This window comes from Penaeus japonicus, unplaced genomic scaffold (genome assembly GCF_977035675.1).
Source record: "Penaeus japonicus unplaced genomic scaffold, GWHDUDI00000001_assembly GWHDUDI00000029, whole genome shotgun sequence".
In the NCBI taxonomy this organism is placed as follows: domain Eukaryota; kingdom Metazoa; phylum Arthropoda; class Malacostraca; order Decapoda; family Penaeidae; genus Penaeus; species Penaeus japonicus.
The window spans coordinates 30904586-30912595 of NW_028234431.1; the positions used below are offsets into that span (position 1 = coordinate 30904586).

The window sequence follows — 8010 nt, forward strand, 5'->3', positions numbered from 1 at the left end:
AGAGAGGGGGAGAGGGGAAGGGGGGATGGGGGAGGGGGGGAGAGGGATGAGGGAGAGGGAGGAGGTAGAGGAGGGGTATGATGGTGGAGTGGAGGGAGTGAGAGTGCGAGAGGTAGGAGTGCGTGAGTGTGTGCTGAGTGCGTGTGTGAGTGTGTGAGTGTGTGAGTGTGAGTGTGGTGTTTGTATTTGTGTTTTTGTGTTTGTATACACACATACAGACTGTGTGTGTGTTTCCTCCTAATTCAGGGGAGAAGAAAAAGAGAAAAAAAAAATCATGTCGCCTTGCATATGAATATGAAATATGTATGAGAAAACATTAGTATTTGATTGATCAAGCACCTTTTTTGTATTTTTCTGATGAGATTTTCTATATTTCAGTATATCACTAAGGTCTACCTCAAGTCTCTATGTATCATCTGAATACATTAATATATTGACAAGTTAGAAATATCATCAACCTTATCACAAGCAAGATTATAGAATGAATAAGAAAGGCCAATGATAAAATCCTAAATATGTATCATCACAACCTCATGAAACTACTAGAAGTTAATCAAAGATAATAAATACATGTAGAATTTTCAACTCTTCGGTAGCAAGTGCTTTTGACACACGAAGAAGATAATGCGTATGCTCCTTATCAACAAACAATGCAATACACTATAAACAAAAGATTTAAGTGACATTCTCTAAGTTGTGCTATGATAATATGCCGGACAAAAATCACCAGCGTAATCAAAAAGGATGTCACGTTCTATGAATCATTTTATACTACAGAAGCTGACAGCAAAACAAATCAGTACAATTTTCTAGTAAAGGTTTTATTTTCAAAGGGCAAGATATATTCTTCAAGCAAGATGAACAAATTTATCCTATTAAAGTTTCATAAATATATACTTATATAATTATCCATTCCTACATCACTGTTGATAAAAAAATCCTCCGTTCTTTCACTCAAAGTCCGTAAATGCCTTACGTCTAACACTATTTTATGCAATTCAGATTCTTAGTAATATGATCAACATGTCATCTCCATTTAGAGTGCAATAAAACATCTTTATCTAAACAAGCATTCAACTGTTAACCTATTATAACCCTCTCCTACAAAACAATGTTAATTACATTCATCCACTTCCAGTTATACATAATGGAAAATGTATGTGTAAATTGGTGAAGAGTGGAATAACTGCAATGTGATTCTTGAATAAATAAAATATGACATCTAAAAGGTTAAAATGAATTTATTAGTTCTAAATCTTATGATCCAAACTAAGCAATCTTACTCGGAATTCAATCAACTTTAATGAACAAAATCAAATATTCCATCCCTTGAATTCAAAACCAGTTAATTCCACAAGACCACTCCTTGTAGGCACATGAATTTTTCGCCATACATCAGGATTCCATTCTTTAAAACTTCCTTCACTACATTAACATTCATGTAATATACCTCTAGATATAAAACCAAATAACCATGAGGAGTTTGTGCACACAGAAACATCCATTCATGCATGTGTAACATATAGAATGAAGAGAATGCAAAGAACTTAGAAAGACAGAAAGAAAGCAGAGTTGGAGAGGGTGAAAGAAAGATAAGAGAGCATACGTGTACATGTACATCAGCATCTTACATACACTCTCTGTATATACACATCCCTCAGTATGTACAGTTTCACTATGAGAGTTTCATATCAATGTAACCACCAACATCTGCCTTTCATCTTGGGAGGAACTCATTTTTAGAAAACAATCACTTGCCTTTACACAGTTTACTGTGAAACATTCATTGATGTACAAGGTTCAGATTTGATCAATAGAAAAGAGATGGAATGGACATCTTCCTTTCAGGATGAATTCCACACAATATGATCACTGTCCTTCTTCAGCAAGGGTCACTGGGTATTGCTGCTTGCGACATAGATGCTTAGTTGAGCATAAGTATCATATTTATGAAATGGAAAATTATTCTAATAAATAATTCTACTAAACTATTCCAGCAGGCGGTCTAGTATCTGCTGACACAACAACTAATCATCTTAGAAGAGAAGGGCAGTGAACATATTAACTGGTATTCAAAAGCCAAAAACTGAAGTGTATTAAGTATGAGATAGAACCATATCATTTAAATCTGTAAATATCTTCTCAACATACAAATCATGTGCTGTGTATATCCTAACATGCTTGTGGGGACAGGCCTAGCTATAACAGAATGGGGACAGGTGTTGCCTATATGCAAAAAACAAGACCAATTAGAAAACCTGATGTTTTTTGTTTTTTTTCATTTTTTGATACAGCAGCGTGATCCTAATAAAAAGCTTTACTGATCCCATGGTTTCCTACTGGTTGTTTTATCTTTAAATACCAGAATATATTCAGAAAAAAATACAAAACTTCTTAACTCACCCAATATATAATAATCATCAAAAACATGAAAAAAGTATGAGCACATAGGAAGCAGGTCAACAGCACTACACTCACAGCCTGGACAGAATAGCTACAACAATTAAACTCAAACACCCTAGTGCCTACCATAAATAAAAGGAAAATCTATCTCAGCACTTGTTACAAAAAAAAAGGGAAGAAAAGTCTCACTGAGTGTGCATCTCTCCACCTGCTTCCTTTGACAAACTATCAGCAATATCATATGTTTTACTTTCTGCACATTAGTTTTAAACGACAGATTCTAATACTTGCCTCTGTCCAAAGAAAAAAAAAATTCTATGTACAGAGCAGGTAGTCCTCATATTGTTCTAGCAACAAAAGAAGACAGCAGAGTCCCTTGGTAACACTAGACTGCACTTCCTTCGTCAACTGTTTATTTTGCAGACCAGCAAATCACAGATGGTAAATTTCATGTCTTGAAATGGAACTCTTGAGGCGAGCATTCATTTTCCACCAACTTACGCAGATCAGATTGTGAGGAACAAGAATATTACTGTCCCATGTTACATAAAGTTGCTCTTGATGTGTATTCAGAGCCATGAAGATAAATTCTTTAGTCTTCTGTCAATCTTTTCACATCATGTCTTGTGTCTTCCAACCAATATAACCTAGAAAATTCTCACAAGCGCCAACTTCTTCCTCGGCACCATGCAATGATCTAGGCACCAGGAAATTATGGTCTAGGGCACCAAAACCACCTAGTGCCTGTGAAAGTTGACAGCCACCACCTCTGGGTCAGACTGCGCCATTTAAGGTGAATGATAGTGACGTTACAGGTATCCCGTTGCTGTCCCAATGCCCCAGACCTCTCATGTTTTGATGTTAGCCTGGAAAGAATAAATAAGAGTGAGGTTTTGATACATTCCCTCCAAAGTTAAAGATACAAAAGAAAAGAATTTTTCATCAATGTTACAAGTTATTTCCAATAGCTTTTAAAGTTCTTGACAATTTTCATGGTAATAGTTGAATTTTCTTCAACTCTTTGAGACTTGAATGGAGTGCTTCTACAATGTAATTATGTACTGCTTTCTTTGTTGTTTGGAACCCTCCACATATGCGTACATAGACACACAGACACACACATACAATCACTCACACTCACACTCACTCCTTTCATATATCTTTACTTTCCATTTTCAATTCTGTTGATTTTTAATAACTAAAATGTCATTACTAATACCAAAAGTATCAAAATCATGGAAATGTTCATCAGGTTAAATAACATTTTCATGTTTAGATGAATGATCACGTGTGTGCTCGAATTTTATCACCTTTGAAAATGTGGATAATCTCTAAACTTGCATATAACCCCTATATGTGTCAAAATGAACAAAGGATCATAGTATATCTATATGAAAACTTTTTCCTTTCTTTTTCTTTGTTGTTTTTGGAAAGTAACTGCTGTTTTAGATTATCAATATACAGACATTCTATTCATCTATATATTTCACATCCCTTAACCCATTAGTCGCAGTTTAAATAAAATATGTATACAGTCGGATGGCGGGTTTACATTATTTGTCATGGTGCCATCCACGCCTACAACCAACTCTTCCTTGGCAGCAAATCATGCCAACCACTGTCAATGGGTTAAGTAGTGGTGTTTTTTTCTAAAATTTAATATCTTAATTCAACATTACATTTTGTTCTGTGGAGTGATCACCCACCATAAATTAGAAAATATCACAGTTTAAAAGCAAATTTACTTATAACATATATATTTGTTTTTCTTTTTTCTTTTGATGACATGGAATTACTAACTGCTCTTAACATATTGTCTTTACAAGTGTCTCGTCTGGTATAAATCCATGTAATTTCCTCATCAATATTTCTTGTTCTTGATGGTACTAAAAGAATCACTCTTTAAAAATTACATCTATTTCTTTTTTTACGGAATATCAATGTATATAAATGGATAAGAGCAGATTTAACTACAGATGATTATTAAATTACAACCCACATGAAATGACACAGTGCAGTGTGTGTGTATTAGATAAAGTGTCAGTAATCAGTATAGTGTCAATCATATGTATAGTGCACTGACAGGATCAAGCCTCCTCAAAGTCAACATAGATTAGTTCCTATCTATCAAAGAAAGGAATTCATGAAACATTTCTTGATTTCACATCTTTAATGTTTATGCAGTTTCATGAGCCTTGCATCATGTTCTTCTGGGATGGCTAACAGTACAACTAGATGTTCCAAAATAATTATTCCACAGCCAGTGATTCTCTAATTCTGCATGAAGAAAATTAAGACTTCATATCTTCAACCTATTTCTAAGGATTAATAATCCATTATCATAAATTACAATCTGGTGTTATTCAATCATAAAAAATAAACAAGTAGAATAATCTTAAGTGTAATTCCAAAAGTAATAGTTCTTACACAAGTTTATGTAACACCAATATTACATGTACAATACTCTTTCTCGAATCTCATATGTATTCCTTAAGTATCCTATCACAGAGCATTACTTTATCTGAATATTCCTGGAGAAAACACAGTGCCTTTCATCAATCATATTCCATACACTTCACCACCAAAAGTGAGGAGCTACAAACCCTAGTTGATAGTTGGACAAAGTCTTAAAACATAACAATTAAATCATGTTAAACAATAACTTATTCGTATCATTAGAGGTATAAATATTAACAAACGTTTGCTTAGGAAAGCAAAAAATAAATAGATAAATAAAAATCCCAAATTGAGAAAGGGTCTCCCTCAAATACAAAAGAAAAATGTCTTGACTAACCAATGGTCCAATAACTGACTCGTTTGAAATTACAAGATGAAGTCAGGATACTAACATTAACATCAAGACATTTAATACAACCATTATTTAACAAGAGATAATAAGAGATAATGTTAAAGGCCATACCATTTTCACATGCAAAAGAAAAAAAGAAAAAAAGAAAAAAATATATTATAACCAAAGTTCAAGAAAACAAAAAGGAGAAAAGGAAAACGTAAAGCAGTTCAACAATACAACGAGAGACGATGTACCTATGAGTGTGTTCAACAGCACCCGCCACCTGTATTTGGCTCCACGGGGGCACTGGGGTTGATCTTGACCCCCTGGGTGGCACCAGCACCTCCGGAGGGGGGTCCCATGCGGTTCTTGATCTCAGCCGCCATGGTCATGAAGGCCTGCTCTACGTTGGTCGCGTTCTTGGCAGAGGTTTCGAGGAAGGGGATACAAAGAGAGTCTGCGTATTCCTGTAATGGAGTTCAAATTGTGGTCAATGGAAACTCGCTGGAGGATATAGAGTTCAAGAATACTTTTAAAAATTAATCATATTGATCACTTAATTCGTTGATATTATCATCAGTGTCATTACTACTTCTACAAATAAGTATGTTAATATAATATAATAATAAAAAAAATGAAAAGACAAAAAACAAATGCAATAATAATAAGTTATCACCACTATTTACACAGACACAGACACACACACACACACACACACACACACACACACACACACACACACACACACACACACACACACACACACACACACACACACACACACACACACACACACACACACACACACACACACACACACACACACACACACACACACACACACACACACACACACACACACACACAAAAAAAACAAGAAAAAAAGCAATATCCTCTTACCTTTGCTGTCAGATAATCCACAACTTTCTTGTGAGTGAGATCGCACTTGTTACCCACCAGGAGCTTGTTGACGTTCTCACATGCATATCGGTCAATTTCCTGGAGCCACTGCTTAACGTTGTTAAAGGATTCCTGCAAGGCATTGGGGAGTCGTTACAGCATTTACCCGCGACCTCTGCTTAAAATCCAAATCCGCAAATCTATAACAGTATTCTTCCCAAACAAAAAAAAAACCCTCAGAAAATGCTAACCTGATCAGTAGTGTCATATACAACAATGATGCCATGAGCTCCCCTGTAATACGATGATGTGATGGTTCGGAAACGCTCTTGTCCTGCGGTGTCCCAGATCTGGAGTTTGATTGTTTTGCCATCTAGTTCAATTGTTCGAATTTTCTGCGGGGGAAAAATTATATCTATGAAATAATCGCTGAGGTTATTGAGTGATACTAATCAAAGCAAGAAAATTATTAGATTTTTTTTTTCATAAAAATTTCCATTACATATATAACACAAGCATCATATATGATTTTTTTAAAAATAGAAATAGGCTAAAATAGATATATATCATATCACAACAACTCAATAATACTTACAAAATCTACACCTATGGTACTAATGTAAGACTCTGTGTATGTGTCATCCTGAAATTAGAGGGAATAGGCATTATAAATCAGTGTAATAGAAATTTCAATACGATTAGTAAAACATCAATAATAGAAATTTCAATACCATTAGTAAAACATCCATTTTTTTGTGCAAATCTTGATTCAATAATAAAATAATCTGAAAATAATCTAGCAATACGACTTAAAAATTTTCATATTCTTTTCATGAGTATCCAATAAAGCCAATAGAGGTTACTCCCCATACCATATTTATCCAATAAAGCCCATATTGACTTCTTTCCGTAATATATCACCCCCTATACACACACAGACAATACTCACAGCAAATCTTAAAAGGAGGCAGGACTTTCCGACACCACTGTCACCGATCAGCAGAAGCTTGAATAGGTAGTCACTGAAATTTGAAAAAAAAAGGAGATTAAAGAAATTTCGTTCCAACATTCACCCATTTATCTTTGCATCCATTTTTATTCAATCTACATCTTGCTTGATGGTAGTTTTGATTTCAATATATGTATTCGCTTTAGGTATTTGCCTGAAAGTATAACACAGCAAAACAGAATAAATTGTTCCAATCTAATGAAAGTATAACACAGCAAAACAGAATAAATTGTTCCAATCTAATGAAAGTATAACACAGCAAAACAGAATAAATTGTTTCAATCTAAAGTGATTCTTCTTGCTAACTGCTATAATCAAGGGTACAATCTTATAACAAAAAAGGACCATTAAAAAATGCCTAATCTTCACGTGATTTCCAAGTAATGGTTTTCATACAATATTATGCAACAGCCCTTAGAAAACAATAGTCTTAACTAAACAAAGACAATGCAACATTCTATACATATGCATAATTCAGTCAAAATACAAAAACTCAACAATCATATTTATGACAACTGGTTTAACATATATGTATAGCATGACGAGAATATTACCTATATTTAATTTATAACCAAGCCAATTTATTTCTCCTAGGAAATAAAATAATTATGAGCTTACAATTACTTTCTATACACAACACTATTCTTTCCTCCTTAACTCATACAAATTTTGGCCAATGGCATTTCAAAACATTGAATTTGTACACCAAAATGCATAAATTTCATTACCATATATCAAAGACTGACCACACAGTAAAACTTCAGATTTGAAAAATCTTTTTTTAGTTACTCCTCACAGCTGAAAAAATTATCGCAGACACCCCTCAGACAGGAAGGAAAATGGGAATCAGCTTCAAGGCCTATATAATACCATTGTATAACACATACAAATATTGCACCTATTAGGC

The 8010-nt window shown here is 34.3% G+C and overlaps 1 protein-coding gene across 1 annotated transcript in view; it reads right to left on the minus strand.

Moving 5' to 3' along the window:
- Positions 1–800: 800 nt before the first annotated feature.
- Rab1 (RAS oncogene family member Rab1) overlaps positions 801–8010 on the minus strand; it is a 12889-nt gene continuing 5679 nt past the window's right edge. Inside the window, exons 3-8 of the mRNA XM_043021869.2 lie at positions 7044–7116; positions 6690–6737; positions 6346–6489; positions 6095–6226; positions 5449–5661; positions 801–3269 (exon numbers count right to left, since the gene is read on the minus strand). Of these exons, the coding sequence (XP_042877803.1) occupies positions 5461–5661; positions 6095–6226; positions 6346–6489; positions 6690–6737; positions 7044–7116 (598 nt within the window). The 3' untranslated portion in view covers positions 801–3269; positions 5449–5460. The remainder of the gene's footprint in view (positions 3270–5448; positions 5662–6094; positions 6227–6345; positions 6490–6689; positions 6738–7043; positions 7117–8010) is intronic.